The sequence below is a fragment of the Bufo bufo genome, chromosome 6, assembly GCF_905171765.1.
Source record: "Bufo bufo chromosome 6, aBufBuf1.1, whole genome shotgun sequence".
Classification (NCBI taxonomy): domain Eukaryota; kingdom Metazoa; phylum Chordata; class Amphibia; order Anura; family Bufonidae; genus Bufo; species Bufo bufo.
The window spans coordinates 290,244,724-290,266,920 of NC_053394.1; the positions used below are offsets into that span (position 1 = coordinate 290,244,724).

The 22,197-nt window shown below is 41.3% G+C and overlaps 1 protein-coding gene across 2 annotated transcripts in view; it reads left to right on the forward strand.

Moving 5' to 3' along the window:
* LOC121003963 (all-trans-retinol 13,14-reductase-like) overlaps positions 1-22,197 on the forward strand; it is a 41,089-nt gene that overhangs the window by 15,832 nt on the left and 3,060 nt on the right. For both annotated transcript variants that reach the window (XM_040435955.1, XM_040435956.1), the window contains exons 5-7: positions 19,782-19,976; positions 21,289-21,408; positions 21,613-21,751. In XM_040435955.1, the coding sequence (XP_040291889.1) occupies positions 19,782-19,976; positions 21,289-21,408; positions 21,613-21,751 (454 nt within the window). The remainder of the gene's footprint in view (positions 1-19,781; positions 19,977-21,288; positions 21,409-21,612; positions 21,752-22,197) is intronic.

The following is a 22,197-nucleotide window of genomic DNA, read 5'->3' on the forward strand; positions in this document are numbered from 1 at the left end:
GGACCACTTGTGCTCCGAAGTGTAGCGCTCTTATTGTGAGCTGCAAGGACCTGTGGATCAGGTCTATCTGCGGAGATCCCCCATGTTCCTGGATGTTAGTTTGCAGCGATCTCGCCGTTTTGGCCTTCCAGGACCTGTTTGTGGCGTCCCACATGGTTTGCTGGATGGTCAAAACGGCGAGATCGCTGCAAACTAACATCCAGGAATACGGGGGATCTCCGCAGATAGACCTGATCCACAGGTCCTTGCAGCTCACAATAAGAGCGCTACACTTCGGAGCACAAGCGGTCCATAGGAGTGGTAAAGTACCTGCGAAAATTATAAATAATATTGATTCTTTGCCTCACGAAAATTACAAATAATATTGACTCTTCACCTTTTGTGTGATGTACAGTCACTATGCGAATTTCTGATGATTACCACATATGCCTCTGAACTCAAATTGCTGAGGACAATTGACAACAGTTAGGCTCACCAGGGCTTCAGAGACTCAGCGATTTTTGCCATTTTATGTAGTTTTAGTCATTGATATTTTAGAGTGTATTATTGTCATTTTTATTGAATGGTTTTATTAAACATGTTGTAATATTTTAAAGTGTGATATATATAAATAATTTTCAGACATTATTCTATTCTATTCTGTCTATTTGATTGCCTGATATTGAGTGGCGCCCAACCTTACTTAAAGTGGTTAGATATACCTGCTTCCACCAAATATTGATTGAGGCCTGCAATATACCTGCTTCCACAAATACTGCTCTTCTCTAGGGACTTAGGCACAGGGTCATTTTGAAAATGACAGGCAGAGGAGGAGTCAGGCCGTTCCACAGGGGTGGTAGGGGTCAGGCAGGTGCACCAGGCCGGAACCTAAGTGGGAAGTTGGAGAAGGCACGTGCGATTACCAGAGTTGGTTGAGTGGCTCACTCACCCTTCCGCTTCTGCACCCTCCTCATCCTCTGTATCTGCGCCCTCCTCACTCTTAGCTGTGTGCACCCCCAAATCCACCACCACCATCACCACCACCATAGCCCCTCCACACGAGTCAGAGGAATTATTTTCCCTTCCATTACCAGACCTTACCGATGCGCAGCCATTCTTGACATCGGATGAGGAAGAGGAGGTAGCAACGGCCGCCACCCAGCGGTCTGACGACAGTACCCAGATCTGCCCAGGGAGAGAGGTCCCCGCTGTTGCTGCCTACTCCGAGATCTCAAATGTCAGTGGTGGTGAAGGTGAGGATGATGACGTATCAATGGATGTCACGTGGGTGCCCACAAGAGAGGATGAGGAGGGGAGTTCAGAGGGAGAGACGGAGCAGCAGAGAGGGACCAGAAGGAGGAGAAGAAGGCACAGCTCACAGTGCACAGGAGGCAAAAAGCAGACTTCAAATGTATCTGGAGCTAGCCATCCACCATGTACGGTCACTTCTGGCACTTCCGGCACTTCCAGGATGCTGGCAGATGGCTCCGCAGTGTGTTTTTTTTTTAACGTGTCAGCTGCTGACCATAGTGTTGCCATCTGCAGCCTGTGCTGTCAACGCATAAGTCATGGTAAGCCCAACACTCACCTAGGGACGACCTCCTTAAGAAGGCACTTGGCCTCCCATCACCAACCCCAGTGGGAGCAACGCCGTCAGAACCCACAAAGCCACACTCCCGGCGCTCTACATCCTGCCTCTTCTCCTTCTCCTCTCTCCTCCCATTTGTCCTCCACTCCACCTTCCACTGTACTATCGTCGCGTTCATCTGGCATAATGCAGGCTTCCATAGCCCAAATGTTCGAGCGTAAAAAGATAATGACGCCGGATAACCTTCTTGCCCAACGGCTGACCGCTGGCTTGTCGGAACTGCTAGCCCGCTAACTACTGCCATATAAACTGGTGGACTTGGAGGCCTTTAAAAATTTGTGGCCATTGGCATATCGCAATGAAAGGTCCCCGGAAAGAAATATTTCTCCCCGAAGGGCATCCCAGAGCCATATGGTCATGTTCAGCAGCAAGTGAATATATCTCTGGCACACAGTGTCGGTGCCAAGATACATCTGACCACAGACACGTGGTCTAGCAAACACGGGCAGGGAAGGTACATAACTTTTACTGCCCAATGGGAGAACTTTCTGACGGCTGTCAAGCATGTAACCTGTGGCTCTCCTGTGGATTTGGTGTTACCGCCACGGATTGCATGCAGGCCTGCCTCTTCTTCTCCTCCTCCTACTCCATCCTCCGTCTCCTCCTCAACTGACTCGTCCTTTTCCACTGCTACCGCCTCTTCCTCTGCACACCCCAAGCTCCCCAGAACCTATTTGATGTCCCAGGTGAGACGTTGCCATGCTGTGCTGTGGATGTTGTGCCTGGAAGCCAAGAGCCACCGTGGTCCTGCACTGCTTTCAGCTCTGCGGTCACAGGCCGATCAGTGGCTAACCCCGCTCAATTTGACAGTTGGTAAAGTGGTGTGCGACAACGGTGCTGAAACAGGGCAAAATGATACACGTGCCGTGCATGGCACACGTCCTGAACTTAGTCATGCAGCAATCCATTGCCAAATACCCCAGGGTCCAGGACATCTTGCGGCAGGCCAGGAAAATCTCTGGCCATTTTAGAAGATCTTACACGCCCAAGGCTCGCCTTGCTGAAGTTCAGCGGCGACACTGCTTGCCCGTCAGACGTCTGGTTTGTAATAGCCCCACGCGCTGTAACTCCACATTGTATATGCTTGATAGGCTGCTCCAGCAGTAACGTGCCGTTAACGATTACCTGTACAAACTCTGTGGCAGGACAGGTTTCTTTTCACTGTGCCAGTGGCTGCTCATGCACGACGCATGCAGACTTCTGCGGCCGTTTGATGAGATCACCAAACTGGTCAGTCGCAGCCAGGGCACCATCAGTGACATCGTACCTTACGCCTTCTTTCTGGAGCGTGCATTGAGTCGTGTCATTGATCAAGCCATCGAGGAGCAGAAGCAGGAAGTTGAGGAAGTCGCAATGCTGAATAAATTCCCAGGGGATGGCTACTCCACCTGAGACAAGTCAGCAGGAGTCTGAAGAGGAGTCAGAGGAGGATGGTGGCTGGGGGGAGGAGGAGGAGCAATAACAGCAAGCTTTGAGGGGGACTTCAAACCTTTCGGGGATCCATGGTGTTCTCTGTGGCTGTGGGAAGGAGACCGAGGACGACATTCTCCTGGGTGATGAGCAGGAGCCAGGGCGATCCACCACTTCCAATTTAGTGCAAATGGGGGCCTTCATGCTCCAGTGTCTGCAGAGGGACCCCAGTATAAAAAGCATAAAGGGCAAGGACCAGTACTGGGTACTTAGACCCCTGGTACAAACACAAAATGGCGGACATGTTACCACCATCACAGAGGGCTGGCAGAATGCAGCATTTCCAGGCCTTGCTGTGAGAGATGCTGCATTCTGCCGTTGCGGGTGCTGGCAGAGGAATTTCCACCCACAGCGAAACAGGTGCGGGTACCAATCCTACAATGCCTGCAAGAAGAGGGTGGTTTAAAGATATGTTGGTCACTTCGGATATGAGATCATTCTTGCAACCAACCCATCGACAGTCGCCCTAAGGATCCAGCCACAGGGAGCACCTAGACTGACAGGTATCCAACTACATTGGGTTAACGGCCGATGTAGACGCTATGAGAAGCGAACCCCTGGACTACTGGGTGTGCAGGCTTGACCTGTGGCCAGAGCTGGCACAATTTGCCATGGAACTCTTGGCTTGCCCCTCGTCGAGTGTCCTGTCCGAAAGGATGTACAGCGCAGCAGGGGGGATCGTGACCGATAAGCGCATTCGCCTAGCTCACAAAAATGAATGAGGCATGGATCTCGGAGGAATTCAACACCTGTGACGACCAAGTGTAATTGAATTTCCTCATTACAGCCCACACATATCCGCCACCACCCTTGTCTTATGTACATACAGCGGCATAAAAGGCCTTTTCTGTCAGGTGAATGCCTAATTCTTGGGGCCCCTACTCCAGTGGCCTACAGTAAAATTTTTATCCAGTGACCGCCTAATGTACCTTCAGCCACGGAATCACTAATTCTTTTGTGTCAGGTGAATGCCTCATTTTTGGGGCCTCTACTCCATTGGCCTACAGTAACATTTTTATCCAGTGAACGCCAGTAGTAAGAGGGTATATGTCAAACTGCAAAGTGACAGGTACCACGCCCCCTTTTATACAGATACCCCCGCCCCTTTTATATTGCTTGATATTAAATTGATATTAAATTTATATTGCTTGATATTAAGTTTATATTGCGTGATATTAAATTTATATTGCATGATATTAAATTGATATTAAATTTATATTGATTCTTACTACATTTGTATTTGTCCATTAAGGGCTTACCACTTCTTCCAGATGGCAACATCCTCCCAGACATTCTTCTCAGATTACTGCTAGTGCTAAAACAGGATGTTGAGCTTTTTTGAGAGACTCCTGACAGCTTACTACAGATGGTGAAATCTAATGTCCGGCAGTTACAAATTAAAAAATTAGATATTAAATTTATATTGATTCTTACTTGGCCATTAATGGCTTATCACTTCTTCCAGATTCTTACTACAGATGGCAACATCCTCCCAGACATTCTTCTCAGATCACTGCTAATGCTAAAACAGGATGTTGAGTTTTTTTGAGAGACTCCTGACAGCTTACTACAGATTTTGACATCTAACCCTCGATAAACCTGATATTTGTAAACAAACAGGTTAGTTCATCATACATCCTTCTATCTATTTATCAATTATCTTTCTATCTACCTATCTATAGTCTATCTATCCATCTATCTGTTATCTATCTAGCAATCCATTTTATCCAGACAACTGTCTATCTATCTATCTATCTATCTATCTATCTATCCATCTATCTGGTATCTATCCATTTATCTATCCAACTATCTATCCAGCTATCTGTTATCTATCTATGTATCTATACATCCATATACCCATCTATCTAAATTCTATCTATCCTTCTATCTATCTATTATCTATCTATCTTTCCATCTACCTATCTATAGTCTATCTGTTTTCTATATATCTACTTATCTATAGTCTTTCTTTCCATCTATCTAGCTATCTATCTTTCCATTTATCTATCTATCTATCTATCTATCTATCTATACAGCCATATACCCCATCTATCTAAATTCTATCTATCAATTTATCTACCTATCTATCCTTCTATCTATAAATTATCTATCTATCTTTCTATCTACCTATCTATAGTCTAGCTATCCATCTATCTGTTTTCTATCTATCTACTTATCTATAGTCAATCTTTCCATCTATCTATTTAGCTATCTATCTTTCCATTTATCTATCTATCTATACAGCCATATACCCCATCTATCTAAATTCTATCTATCAATTTATCTACCTATCTATCCTTCTATCTATCAATTATCTATCTATCTTTCTATCTACCTATCTATAGTCTATCTTTCCATCTATCTGTTATCTATCTATCCATTTATCTATCTATCTATGTTTCTATACATCCATATACCCCATCTATCTAAATTCTATCAATTTATCTATCTATTTATCTATCTATCTATCTATATTTCTATCTACATATCTATGTATCAATTACCTATCTATCTATTCTGTCTATCTACAGACATGTCAGGACATGTCCTAATATAAAGTCTATACATATATCTATCCATCTATCTGTTATCTATCTATGTATCTAAACAACCATATACCACATCTATCTAAATTATATCTATCAATTTATCTACCTATCTATCTATCTATCCATCTATCTGTTATTTATCCATTTATCTATCCAACTATATATCTATCCAGCTATCTGTTATCTATCTATGTATCTATACAGCCATATACCCCATCTATCTAAATTATATCTATCCTTCTATCTATCCTTCTATCTATCCTTCTATCTATCAATTATCTATCTATCTACCTATCTATAGTCTATCTTTCCATCTATCTGTTATCTATCTATATTTCCATTTATCTATCTATCTATCTATCTATGTATCTATACAGCCCTATACCCCATCTATCTAAAGTCTATCTATCAATTTATCTATCTATCCTTCTATCAATTATCTATCTATCTTTCTATCTACCTATCTATAGTCTATCTTTCCATATATCTGTTATCTATCTATCTATCTATCTATCCAGCTATCTGTTATCTATCCATTTATCTATCCAACTATCTATCTATCCAGCTATTTGTTATCTATCTATGTATCTATACATCCATATACCCCATCTATCTAAATTCTATCTATCCTTCTATCTATCTATCTATTATCTATCTATCTTTCTATCTACTTATCTATAGTCTATCTTTCGAGCTATCTATATTTATAGTGCTTGATATTAAAATTTATATTGCTTAATATTAAATTTATAGTGCTTGATATTAAAATGTTATATTGCTTGATATTACATTTATATTGCTTGATATTACATTTATATACCGTTGTGCACTGTCACAGATGTCCGTAGACATATCCTACACAACCAACCCCCAACACTCTGTGTCAATACACACCTTAGTATTTCTCTGTGCCAACCATCCCCACCACTCTGTGGCAATACACACTGCAATGTTGCAAAGATGTATTCATTTAAAATGTTTACACAATACAAATTTTCAAAAATGTTGTACAATATGCTGTAAAAATATCAAAATGATCAATTTATCCATATATCTATCTATCCCAATCTAACGTTTCAATAGATAAATATTTTATCTATCTATCCATCTACCTATCAATCTATCTAACAATTTATTCATTTATCTATCTATCTATTTCTAACCATCTAGCTACTATTACATGGCTATCTATAAAACATCTATCTATTTACATTTCTATCTAGAAGATAAGAAAGACAGATAAATGGATAAATTGTTAGATAAATGGATAGATTGATAGTCAAATAGATAGAAAGATTGGACGTTAGATAGATATTAGAAGCTATATAAATAGATAGATAAAATAGATTGGTAGATAATTAGATAAATAGATATGTGATAGCTAGACCAAAAAAAATGGATAAATTGCTAGATAGATGGTTAGATAGAAAGATTGATATAAAGATAGAAAAATGGAAAAATTGTTAGATAAATGGATGGATAGATAGATAAAAGATAGAAAGAAAGATAGATAGAAAGACAGCCAGTTAGATAGATAGAAAGATAAATAGATGTTTGATAGATAGAAAGGTAAATAGACAGATGTTTGATAGATAGCCCTGTTATAGTAGCTAGATGGTTAGAAATAGATAGAAAGATAGATAGCTAAATGGATAAATTGTTAGATAGATTGATAGGTAGATAGATAAAATATGTATCTATTGAAACGTTAGATTGGGGTAAATAGATATACAGATAAATTGATCATTTTGATAGCTAGATGGTTAGAAATAGCTAGAAAGATAGAAAGACAGATAGATAAATGGATACATTGTTAGATAAATGGATAGATTCATAGGAAAATAGATAGAAAGATTGGACGTTAGATAGATATTAGAAGCTAGATAAATAGATAGATAAAATAGATAGAAAGATGGATAGCTAATAGATAGAAAGAAAGATAGATAATAGATAGAAAGAAAGAAAGATAGAAAGACAGCCAGTTAGATAGATAGAAAGATAAATAGATGTTTGATAGAAAGGTAAATAAATGTTTGATAGATAGCCATGTTATAGTAGCTAGATGGTTAAAAATAGATAGAAAGATAGATAGCTAAATGGATAAATTGTTAGACAAATGGATAGATTGATAGGAAAATAGATAGAAAGATTGGACGTTAGATAGATATTAGCAGCTAGATAAATAGCTAGATAAAATTGATTGGTAGATAATTAAATAAATAGATATGTGGTAGCTAGACAAAAAAATGGATAAATTGTTAGATAGAAGGATAGATAGAAAGATTGATAGAAAGATAGATAAATTGATAAATTGTTAGATAAAATGGATAGATAGATAGATAGATAGATAGATACAAGATAGAAAGAAAGATAGAAAGACAGCCAGTTGGATAGATAGAAAGATAAATTTGTTAGATAAATGGATAGATAGAAAGATAGATAATAGATAGAAAGAAAGATAGAAAGACAGACAGTTAGATAGAAAGATAAATAGATGTTTGATAGATAGAAATGTAAATAGATAGATGTTTGATAGATAGCCATGTTATAGTAGCTAGATGGTTAGAAATAGATAGAAAGATAGATAGATAAATTGTTAGATAGATTGATAGGTAGATGGATAGATAGATAAAATATTTATCTATTGAAACGTTAGATTGGGATAGATAGATATACGGATAAATTGATAATTTTGACATTTTTACAGCATATTGTACAACATTTTTGAAAATTTGTATTATGTAAACATTTTAAATGAATACATCTTTGCAACATTGCGGTGTGTATTGCCACAGAGTGGTGGGGATGGTTGGCACAGAGAAATACTAAGGTGTGTATTGACACAGAGTGTTGGGGGTTGGTTGTGTAGGATATGTCTTAGGACATCTGTGACAGTGCACAACAGTATATAAATGTAATATCAAGCAATATAAATGTAATATCAAGCAATATAAAATTTTAATATCAAGCACTATAAATTTAATATTAAGCAATATAAATTTTAATATCAAGGACTATAAATATAGATAGCTGGAAAGATAGACTATAGATAAGTAGATAGAAAGAAAGATAGATAGATTCATAATTGATAGATAGATAGATAGATAGATAGAAGGATAGAATTTAGATAGATGGGTATATGGATGTATAGATACATAGATAGATAACAGATAGCTGGATAGATAGATAGTTGGATAGATAAATGGATAGATAACAGATAGCTGGATAGATAGATAGATAGATAGATAGATAACAGATAGATGGAAAGATAGACTATAGATAGGTAGATAGAAAGATAGATAGATAGATAATTGATAGAAGGATAGATAGATAAATTGATAGATAGACTTTAGATAGATGGGGTATATGGCTGGATAGATAGATAGATAGATAGATGGAAATATAGATAGATAACAGATAGATAGAAAGATAGACTATAGATAGGTAGATAGAAAGATAGATAGATAATTGATAGATAGATAGATAGATAGATAGAAAGAAGGATAGATAGAATTTAGATAGATGGGGTATATGGATGTATAGATACATAGATAGATAACAGATAGCTGGATAGATAGATAGATAGATAGATAGATAGTTGGATAGATAAATGGATAGATAACAGATAGATGGATAGATAGATAGATAGGTAGAAAAATTGATAGATAGAATTTAGATAGATGGGGTATATGGTTGTTTAGATACATAGATAGATAACAGATAGATGGATAGATATATGTATAGACTTTATATTAGGACATGTCCTGACATGTCTGTATATAGACAGAATAAATAGATAGATAGGTAATTGATACATAGATATGTAGATAGAAATATAGATAGATAAATAGATAGATAAATTGATAGAATTTAGATAGATGGGGTATATGGATGTATAGAAACATAGATAGATAGATAAATGGATAGATAGATAGATAGATAGATAACAGATAGATGGAAAGATAGACTATAGATAGGTAGGTAGATAGATAGATAATTGATCGATAGAAGGATAGATAGGTAGATAAATTGATAGATAGAATTTAGATAGATGGGGTATATGGCTGTATAGATAGATAGATAGATAGATAGATAAATGGAAAGATAGATAGCTAGATAGATAGATGGAAAGATTGACTATAGATAAGTAATTGGATAGAAAACAGATAGATAGATGGATAGATAGCTTATTGATAGGTAGAAAGAAAGATAGATAATTGATAGATATAATTTAGACAGATGGGGTATATGGCTGTATAGATAGATAGATAGATAGATAGATAGATAGATAGATAAATAAATGGAAAGCTAGATAGCTAGATAGATGGAAAGATAAACTATAGATAAGTAGATAGATAGAAAACAGATAGACTATAGATAGGTAGCTGGAAAGATAGATAGATAGATAATAGATAGATAGAAGGATAGATAGAATTTAGATAGATGGGGTATATGGATGTATAGATACATAGATAGATAACAGATAGCTGGATAGATAGTTGGATAGATAAATGGATAGATACCAGATAGATGGATAGATAGATAGATAGATAGATAGATAGACTAGTCTGGATAAAATGGATTGCTAGATAGATAACAGATAGATGGATAGATAGACTATAGATAGGTAGATAGAAAGATAATTGATAAATAGATAGAAGGATGTATGATGAACTAACCCGTTTGTTTACAAATATCAGGTTTATCGAGGGTTAGATGTCAAAATCTGTATTAAGCTGTCAGGAGTCTCTCAACAAACCTCAACATCCTGTTTTAGCATTAGCAATGATCTGAGAAGAATGTCTGGGAGGATGTTGCCATCTGTAGTAAGAATCTGGAAGAAGTGATAAGCCCTTAATGGCCCAATACAAATGTAGTAAGAATCAATATAAATTTTATATCAATTTAATATCAAGCAATATAAATTTAATATCACGCAATATAAACTTAATATCAAGCAATATAAATTTAATATCAATTTAATATCAAGCAATATAAAAGGGGCGGGGGTATCTGTATAAAAGGGGGCGTGATACCTGTCACTTTGCAGTTTGACGAAACATATACCCTCTTACTACTAACGCCTAATGTACCTCCAGCCAAATCAGCCAAAGTTATTTTCTGTCCGATGAATGCCAAATTTTTGGGGCCTGTACTAAAACTTTTATCCAGGGAATGCCTAATATACCTCCAGCCACATCAGCCAAAGTTCTTATCTGTCTGGTGAATGCCAAATTTTTGGGGCCTGTTCTGGTCTACAGTAACATTTTTATCCAGTGAACGCCTAATGTATTTTTGGGGCCTGTACTCCAGTAGCCTACAGTAAAAATTTTATCCAGTGACCGCCTAATGTACCTCCAGCCACAGAATCACAAGTTCTTTTGTGTCAGGTGAATGCCTAATGTTTGGGGCCTCTACTCCAGTGGCCTACAGTTCTATTTTTATCCAGTGACCGCCTAATGTACCTCCAGCCACATCATCACAAGTTATTTTCTGTCAAGTAAATGCCTAATTTTTGGGGCCTGTACCGGCCGAGAGTTCTATTTTTATACAGTGATTGCCTAATGTACCTACAGCCACATCATCACAAGTTCTTTTCTGTCAGTTGAATGCCTAATTTTTGGGGCCTGTACTGACCGACAGTAACATTTCTATCCAGTGACCACCTAATGTACCTCCAGCCACATAATCACAAGTTCAGGTGAATGCCTAATTTTTGGGGCCCGTACTCCCGTGGCCTAAAATAAAAATTTTCTAGGCTCCAGCGGGGCACATTTTTGAGAGTTTCCCTTTAAGAGGCATAAAAATGGCCCCTGATTAAAAATACATATTTTTTGTGGGAATTTTTGCCAATGATCCCCCTCTGGTATATCACTGTCCATGTTGTGGGACTATTTGTGTACTTCTAGTAAGTGTTTGCTGGCTGCAAATATGACCTGAAGGTTTTTCAGGTTCGCCTGCCATTAAAGTGAATGGGGCCCGTCGCGAATGTGCGGTCCGTGAACATTTGATCACAAACACGATTTCGCGAATCGTCCCAGCCATGTTCGTCATCACTAGACATCATCATGGGCCACGCAAGATTTTGCTCTGGATCTACAATCAAGAAGGCAGCGGCCGGCTTTTTGCAATCAAATGGATGAGGTTAAGTATAATTTTATAATTTCTGTTTTAATTTTACTCTGCAATATTACTGTCAGATGCCGTGATCAGCTATGAATGCGGCATCTGAGGGGTACAATGACGGGGATCGCACAATCGCCGCTCCCTGTCATTGCACCCACAACTTACAAAGAAATGCCCTTCAGCTAAGCAGCCGTATCGAATTTTCTAATACTTCGCTCATCACTAATAATAAAGTCTGTATATACAGTCCTATGAAATTGTGGGGGCAATTATCAACTTAAAGGGAATCTGTCACATGGTTTGAGCATATTAAAGTGTTACTAATGCCATGTACAATAAAATACCTTATTTCTTGCTGTAGTCTTCATTTTTTGTTTCATGGTTTCATTAGCAATAAAATCCACTTTTTCTGTTATGCAAATGAGTATTCAAGGTGCCCAGAGGGGTGTTATTATCCTTCTCTGGAGCCCAGTAACTCCCCCTACAGTGCCCAGCCCGCCTTCCTTTAGAGCCCAAGCACGCCTCTTCCAGCATAATTAACTTCCCACACCCGAACTCTTTGCCACCGCCCCCCTCCGCTATGTCATTATTTGGATGTAACTACGCCAACAGATTCCTTGCGTCCGCTGCACCTGCGTGAGATTTCACTGAGCAGACGCAAGGAATCTGTGGGCGTAGTTACATCCAAATAATGACATAGCGGAGCGGGGCGGCGGAAAAGAGTTCGGGTGTGGGCTGTTACTTATGCCGGAAGAGGTGTGCTTAGCCACCGCCCCCCTCCGCTATGTCATTATTTGGATGTAACTATGCCCACAGATTCTTTGCGTCCGCTGGGTAACACATTTGAAGCTGTTGCCCTCAAGAGCTTCTACATCGCGCAAACAGTCCGCGGTACTGCGCCTGCGTGAGATTTCACCGAGCAGACGCAAGGAATCTGTGGGTGTAGTCAGGGCCGTCTTTAATATTGATTGGACCCTGGGCAAGGATTTCCTTGGGCCCCCTGGATCCCGCCTTCCCACACTCTAGCATGCAATCACGCCCTCCACCACAACATATTATATGTGCACATTGAGCAGCAGTAGTGTATGGTTGCTAATCACTGCAGTATTATTTATTTAGGGACTGTAAGGCCTCATGCACACGACTGTGCCGTTTTTTGCGGTCCGCAAAAAACATAAGCCGCACGTGTGCCTTCCACAATTTGCGTAACGGAACGGGCATCCCATTGTAGACATGCCTATTCTTGTCCGCAAAACGGACAAGAATAGGACATGTTCTATTTTTTTGGGCGGGGCCAGTGAACGGAGCAACGGATGCGGACCCAAACAACGGCCGTGTGCATGAGGCCTAAGCACATGCAGTCTCAGGAGTGGTCCACACCACACCCCTGCCTTGCAGCCTCACTGGAGTACAGGACCAGTATCTGTACACGTATGTATGGCATAATTGGGATGCACATCACACATGACATGGCACAGGTCTTTACCAGACACATTATTATTGCCACATGTGTCACATGCCACTACTGACTGTACAGCCATTCAGAGTTCAGACAGTTCAGAGTTCCACTTCCTTCAGAAAAGTGAGCCTGCCGTGCACTCCAGCAACTTACAGATAGAGGCAGTGGCGTTGCTATGGCTGGTGTCACCCTTTGCTCAGGGGGGGCCCTCATGGTGTGGACTTGTCATTTTTTTCTAAGGAATATAGTTTAACCGTTTATGTTCAAAAGAGAAAAAAAGAGGTCACTAAGTCAGCTCCAATCAGATATCTGCATAGACCCAGAGTCTTGGTCTATGTGCAGATATCTGATTGGAGCTGACTTCTTATTTTCTCTTTAACCATTTATGTGCAAAACTATATTCCTTAGTGAAAATGACCAGTCCAGTCCACACCATGAGGGCCCCCCAGGCGCCCCTGAGCAAAGATTAGTAAATGTGGCAGGTGGAGGCCCCAGGCCACAGTTCAGCAGACAGAGAGAACCCAACTCCTTTGTCTCCCGTCTCTATAATAATCCCCCACTAATGGGGTTATTTAAATTACTGGTGGATTATTATAGAGACGGGAGACAAAGGAGTTGGGTTCTCTCTGTCTGCTGAACTGTGGCCTGGGGCCGGCCGGCCACATTTACTTATCTTTGCTCAGGGGGGGCCCTCATGGTGTGGACTTGTCATTTTTTCTAAGGAATATAGTTTAACCGTTTATGTGCAAAAGAGAAAAAAAGAGGTCACTAAGTCAGCTCCAATCAGATATCTGCATAGACCCAGAGTCTTGGTCTATGTGCAGATATCTGATTGGAGCTGACTTCTTATTTTCTCTTTTGCACATAAATGGTTAAACTATTCCTTAGTGAAAATGACCAGTCCAGTCCACACCATGAGGGCCCCCCTGAGCAAAGATTAGTAAATGTGGCAAGTGATGGCCCCAGGCCACAGTTCAGCAGCAGAGTCAGACAGAGAGAAGAACCCAACCCCTGCCCTTGTCGCCTGGGGCTCTCTATAATAATCCCCCACAAATTTATGAATGGTCGGATCTGGTGACCTGAGTCCTGACCAGTTTCTTCTAATATAAAATAAAGTCAATCAGTGGCGTAACTAGAACTGACTGGGCCCCACACCAAATTATTGAATGCCCCCCCCACCCCCCCCTCATGGACCCCAGTCCTGCAGCTAGTCAAAATCACTCACTCAGACCAGGCGCTGCTGCGACTTCGTCCGTTTCCCACACATATACTGCATATCATGTCACTGTATATAATACTATTGTGGGGGCCCTTTTACAATTTAGTCCTCATCTCAGGTGGGCCCCTTTTGAGTTCAGGCCCCGCAGTAGCTGCGTCCCCTGCTTCCACTATAGGTACGCTCCTGCCTTTCACAATATTACAGCTATACACACTATACAATGCCAATAAATATAATTAGGGAGAGTTTACATTTCCGTTTCATTTTCCGTTCTTCTGATGTGTCAGAAGAACGGAAAAAAAAAAAAACCTGGATGTATCTTGTAATAAAAAAATATTAAAAAAAAGGATCCTGTAAACAAATGGATCCTGTTGCATCCATTATGCACATTTGGCATCCGTTTGAGCCATTTCTGAGATCTGTACTGCGTACAGGAGTTTTCTTTCTGTAAAAAAAATGGATCTCAGGTAGAAATGGCTCAAACGGATGCCAAATGTGCATAACGGATGCAACAGGATCCATTTGTTTGTAGGATCCTTTTTTTCTGTTCTTCTGACGGATCAGAAGAACCGAAAATGAATGGAGATGTGAACTCTTGCTTACTGGAATACACAGAAAAAAAATAGCATAACCAATTTCAAGCAAGTACAGGAATAGCATCCACTGGGCAGTGTATTTCCCCTATGCATCCTCAGTATGGGGCTGAATGTATAGAGTTACACAGGCATTCATTATATAGTCTTAGGCCTCATTTCACATATGCATTTTATGCATTGAAATTTCCACCAAATGCCTCCACTGGTGAGATAACTAGGTTCAGGTACATATATATATATATATATATATATATATGTGTATAATAGATATATAGGAGATAGATAGATAATCACATACATACACTTGCCTTTTATGCAGGCTAGATGGATTTGTCATGCTGTGGAGGATCCAGAAGAGTTTTTAACCCCCCCCCCCCCAGCACATGGATTGGCTGGGTGTCTCCTCCTCAGAGAGCAGTGCAGCCCCCCCTCACTCTGTCCCGACTAGACACTGATAGCAGAGCAAAGAGCACTACTACTGCCCTGCCGTATATGACAGTAAGTGAAGAGGAGCAAACTGGGGAGGGGGGGGGGGGTTCTTAAGGAAGCTCCAGGGAGATTTTTTTTAAGGTAGCAGCATAAGCTGCTGCTGACAAGAGCTGCTGTTATCTTCAGTGCGGCCCTCCACTATACCCTGCCTGAAGTTTATCATAGTACATGCAACCCTGCCCTGCTGACACCCCTGCTACTGCTCCCGGGCCCCTTCTAAGCTCAGGGCTCCTGCTGCTTCCCTGATAGTTACGCCCCTGAAGTCAATATATATATATATGCCTATGCGCAGCGTGCCACTGCTTTCTGCTTACCTCCTCCTCAGTCCTGTCCTCCCCTCCTGGCGCGGCAGTGGCAGGTCGACTCTGGCTGGCTGCCTGACTGTACTATTATTAGGTAGGTCAGGTCAGCAGGTCAGTGACTTGAGACTGGTCTGGTAAGTGGTCACGTCACGTGAGGCTGTGACTCACTCACCACCGCCACCCAATCCCTTTAGCCTCTGGACCGGAGGCGGGGACTTAGTCCCTGCTGATGCCTGCTCCGCTGTGGCGCTTCACCAGGCTGCGGTGACTCACACAAGACACACCCCCTTTTACCACGTGAGTGACGGGGCGGGGGGCCGAAGTGCTTCGCCTTCGCTGTAAATTCAAGTTGTCTAGTCTGTGAAGAGTAGACTGTGCTGCGCTGCTGCATATTATATATACATAGAGTCAGAGTCGCGAGTTGGGCCAGGGCCCCCATGAGCAACTGGGCCCGGGGCAGCTGCCCCTTTTGCCCTGCGGCAAAGACGGCCCTGGGTGTAGTTACATCCAAATAATAAGATAGCGGAGGGGTGCGGCGGCATAGAGTTCGGGTGTGGGCTGTTACTTATGCTGAGAGAGGTGTGCTTGGGCTCTAAAGGAAGGCAGGCTGGGCACTGTAGGGGGGAGTTACTGGGCTCCAGAGAAGGATAATAACGCCCCTCTGGATTTTATCGCTAATGAAACCATGAAACAAAAAATTAAGACTACAGCAAGAAATAAGGTATTTTATTGTACATGGCATTAGTAACACTTTAATATGCTCAAACCATGTGACAGATTCCCTTTAATATTCAGTTCATGTCTTTCCTTTAACACCTATTTTAGCTTCTATTACCCCTGAATTTATCTTCTGGTTATTCCATTAACTCTCTGTAATTAGTTTCTTGATGTGCTGATTACATGTCTGATAAACCAATAACGAACAAGACGCATGACCCACATTCCAAAGTATGAACACTGGGCAAAGTTTATTATCAGGTAACGATGTAGGAGGGCATGTTCCCTGTGTGCCAGGGGGGCACCAAGAAGCCACTCTGTCTTGGGTGTTTAAATACAGGGCTGGGGTAGTGAATCCCCAGGTTAAGGAAAACTTTTCTATACTGTACATCTGTGAGAAAGATGCTATGAACTCATGGCCGGCACCACCAATAAGCAGAGTAGGCCACCGCGTAGAGTGCACTCTTGCTGGGGGAGTCAGCTCTCTGGAGTCTGGCCGCAATAGAAGTCACAGTAGCAGACTGCTACTAGCAGTGGCGTTGTGAGGGGGGGGCAGGTGCGGGCCGCACCGGGTGACATGTCTGATGGGGTGATCCTGGTCCGGACCCAACACGCACGCAAGGAAGAGGAGCCGCAGAGTTCTAGGTAAGTATTGTAGTATGCAGTTAGTTCTGCCTGCCACGATCATTTAAGTTTTGATGGGGGGCATTGGGGGCTGAGTGGGGGGGTCTTTGGGCTTATATGAGGTCTAAATGGGGGCTGAGTGGGGGTCTTTGGCTGATCTGAGGTCTGAAGGGGGCTGAGTGGGGGTCTTTGGGCTGATCTGAGGTCTGATGGGGGTCTGTGGGCGGGTCAAAGGGCGTGGTAAATGGGCAGAGTCAAGGGGGCGGCAAAATTAGCTTTTGCCTAGGGTGGCAAAAATCCTTGCACCATCCCTGTATAACTCCTCTTAAAATACTGAACGTTTTAGTTCTTCAAAGAAGTTGTTTTGTGGCATGGGGGCACATGGTATTGTCACTTAGGCTCAGGTCAAATCGAGTCGCATCTGCATGACTATACAGAGCATAATCTGGATGGTGGTTTCGGACAACCATATACAGTTGAAAACGGAAGTTCACATACACTATATAAAAAGACACATGCATTTTTTTCTCAATATCTGACATGAAATCAGAATAAACCTTTCCTGTTTTTGGTCAATTAGGATTACCATAATTATTACTATTTGCCAAATGCCAGAATAATGAGAGAGAGAGAGAGAGAGAGAATGTTTTAAGGCATTTTTATTACTTTCTGCAATGTCAAAAGTTGCCAAGTCTGGCTCAACCTTGGGTGCAATTTCAAGATACCTGAAGGTGCCTCGTTCATCTGTACAAACAATTATACGCAAGTACAAACAAGATGGGAATGTCCAACCATCATACCGCTCAGGAGGGAGACGGGTTCTGTGTCCCAGAGATGAACATGCTTTGGTCCGACATGTGCATATCAACCCAAGAACAAAAGCAAAAGAGCTTGTGAAGATGATGGCGGAAGCTGGTAAGATTGTGTCAATATCCACAGTGAAACGAGTATTGTATCAACGTGGGCTGAAAGGCCACTCTGCCAGGAAGAAGCCATTACTCCAAAAGAAACATAAAAAAGCCAGATTAGTGTTTGCAAATGCACACAGGAACAAAGACCTACATTTTTGGAGACATGTACTGTGGTCTGACAAAAGTAAAATTGAACATTTTGGCCATCATGACCATCGTTACATTTGGAGGAAAAAGGGAGAAGCTAGGAAGCCTAAGAACACCATCCCAACTGTGAAACACGGGGGTGGCAGCATCATGTTGTGGGGTTGTTTTGCTGCAGGAGGGACTGGTGCACTTCACAAAATAGATGGCATCATGAGGAAAGAAGATTATGTGGGAATACTGAAGCAACATCTCAAGACATCAGCCAGGAAGTTAAAGCTTGGGCAGAAATGGGTCTTCCAAATGGACAATGACCCGAAGCATACTGCCAAACTGGTTACTAAGTGGCTTAAGGATAACAAAGTCAATGTTTTGGAGTGGCCATCACAAAGCCCTGATCTCAATCCTATTGGAAATTTATGAGCAAATCTGAAAAGGCAGGTGCGAGCAAGGCGACCAACAAACATGGCTCAGTTACACCAGTTTTGTCAGGAGGAATGGGCCCAAATTCTGACCAACTATTGTTAGAAGCTTGTGGAAGGATATCCAAAACATTTGACCCAAGTCATACATTTTAAGGGCAATGGTACCAAATATTAATGAAATGTATGTAAACTTTTGACTTTGCAGAAAGTAATAAAAATGCCTTAAAACATTCTCTCTCTCTCTCTCTCTCTCTCATTATTCTGGCATTTGGTAAATAACAATAATTATGGTAATCTTAATTGACCAAACACAGGAAAGGTTTATTCTGATTTCATGACAGATATTGAGAAAAACATGCATATGTGTCTTTTTATATAGGGTATGTAAACTTCTGGTTTCAACTTCACATTGCCATGGTATGCCCAACTGCCAGGCTCCTGGAGCCATGTTGACCTTCACTTGTATATTACAACATATTAGCTGCCAGATGTAACTTAAAAAAGAGTTCCAAGCAAAAATACATGGCTTAGGCTACTTTCACACTAGCGTTCGGGTGTCCGCTCGTGCGCTCCGTTTGAAGGGGCTCACGAGCGGCCCCGAACGCATCCGTCTGGCCCTAATGCATTCTCAGTGGAGGCGGATCCACTGAGAATGCATCCGCTTGCCAGCGTTCAGCCTCCGCTCCGCTCAGTGAGCGGACACCTGAACCCTGCTTGTAGCGTTCCGGTGTCCGCCTGGCCGTGCGGAGGCGAGCGGATCCGTCCGACCTTACAATGGAAGTCAATGGGGACGGATCCGCTTGAATATGACACCATATGGCTCAATCTTCAAGCGGATCCGTTCCCCATTGACTTTCAATGTAAAGTCTGAACGGATCCGCTCAGGCTACTTTCAGACTTAGAAAATTTTCTAAGTAATAATGCAGACGGATCCGTTCTGAACGGATGCAAACGTCTGCATTATAGGAGCGGATCCGTCTGATGAAACATCAGACGGATCCGCTCCGAACGCTAGTGTGAAAGTAGCCTTATACAGAAGAAAATTCACCAACCCAACCAAAAAAGTTATCCCTAAGCTGTACCTTCCTAACTGTGCATGGTAAATTTTTACTTTCTTTTCCAGGAGTCCCTCCTAATGACTCTAGCTTCATGATCAATGCCCTTCTTCTCCATCACTACAAAAGAGGAGCCTGGTATCCTCGAGGGGGGAGCAGTGAAATTGCCTTCCATATGATTCCTGTTATAGAGCGAGCTGGAGGCACAGTATTTGTAAGAGCCCCTGTTACACGGATCTTATTGAGCAATGGTAGAGCCACAGGTGAGCAATTAAGGACGTCAACTGAAGACATGAAATTGACCATCAGTAATAGATCACCCAAAAGGGTATTTAGGATAAAACACAACAATGAGGTCTTTACAATATACTTGGTAACAAAGTTCTTAGGGGATGGAGGAATATTCAAGGCCTAGATGAAACCACCCAACACTATAAAACCAAACAAAAACGCCAACAGTTGTGTATGTTAATTAGCAAGTACACCACATCAAAATAACACTGGAAACCAGTGTCAGTGTTCTCACCTATTGGGAAACAGTGTGACCATGTAAGGTATGTAGAGCAAAAATTGCCAGTCCGCATAATTCTCATCAAAAATACTTTATTAAACAATACAAGGAAATAATTAGAAAGATTTAAAAACAGTGCAGGTAAGATTGAGATATCACTGGAGGGGACCACGTGGGCAATATCATATATCAGTAAATTATCCAGGAAGGCGACAACCGCGACGTGCGTTTCAGCGATCCTTTGACCTCTGGACGAAGGATCTCCGAAATGCGCATTAGGTTTGGCACCATCCTGGACGGAGACACACTATGGGTTACTTTACTGTTTTTTCAATGTCACTTTAGCCAGTATTTGCACTTGCACTTGCACTTGCACTTTACTGGTGTTTTGATAATTTACTGATATATGATATTGCCCACATGGTCCCCTCCAGTGATGTCGCCATCTTACCTGCACTGTTGTTTTTAAACCTTTCTAATTATTTCCTTGTATTTTTTAATAAAGTATTTTTTCAGATATTTATGCAAACTGGCAATTTTTGTAGGGTTAGTCACCCAACACTATAGCTGGACCCACCACTTAACTACTAGTGATATATGTCACCACACTACTAGATGCTATTTTACTTTTATGTTACAATGTAAGGTTAATATAGTGAGGCTATCTACCACTCGAGATGCTTATAATGCTGATCAGGGGTGTAGCTATAGGGGGTGCAGAGGTTGTAGTCGCTACCGGGCCTAGGAGCCTGAGGAGGCCCAAAGACCCTTGTGCCACTTAAGAAGACACTGGTATTATAGAATGTGTATGCTGGTCAAGTTACATCTTTGTCTGAAGGGAAGGGGTTAGGTCAAGAATTTGTACGGGGGGGAGGGCTTGCTTTCTGACTCAGCCAGCAAAAAGGCTATGCGCTTCCCTGCCCCTGACCCCAAAGCACTGAGGGAAGGGGGTCCAAGCTGAACTCTTGCACCAGGGCTCAGGAGCCTTTAGCTACGCCCCTGATGCTGATTATGAAGTAAGGGACGTATAAAAACTGAATCTGAAGATGTTATCTTCTCTTTAGGGGTGGCTGTACAGAGAAAAGATAAAGAGATACAAATTTATGCTCCTGTGGTCATATCAGATGCTGGCATATTCAATACCTATGAGCAACTTCTACCTCCTGAGATTAGAAACACACCAGGTAACTTGTGATCATATTGAACCACCATGCAGTGTTTCTGAATGAGAAATTCCCTTCCCTATTAACTTCAAAATAGAATATTAAAAACTTTTACCTATGACTCTAGAGAAATCTTATAATTATGTAAAGATTCTGTTTTACATAGACATAAGTAAATAGATAAAAGGTTCTGGATAATCTTTCTGGTCTTTTCTTCCTTTCTAGAAGTGGAATCCCTCCTGTCTAGTCTGCAGTATGGGATGGGTTGCTTTTTAGTCTTTGTAGGTATACGTGGGACAAGTGATGAGCTGGGGCTGAAGTCTACCAACCTCTGGATCTACCCAGACAGTGACCTCAACAGCTTGTGAGTAAACACAAAACTTCTCTTTTGGCAAATTTGACATTATCTTGGACTTGAAACCTTAACCCACAGAAGTTATAACAAGGACTTGATGACCAACGGATGCCAACTCTGGTACCCTAACCATACAATCTTTCTTGCATTTCATTTTCTAAACTTTAGAAACCATTTACTTTGCAAATTGTTTAAGACTGCAAACTCTGGCATGCACTTAAAATAGCTGATGAAGCAAAGTCCATTTGGGCAGCAGCTATTTTTATTTTATTTCCGTAAACATGCATGCTCGGATTGTCCAAGCTCCCACATATATCACAGAAAGACCACTCTGGCAGTGAATCTTCTCCCGGGGGAACAAAGGATCTTGCATGTTGAAATTCAACATGGCGGTCCTTTTTTCCTTGATAACATCTTATATCACTGTAGCCCCCAACTGCTTATGGAAATGGAAA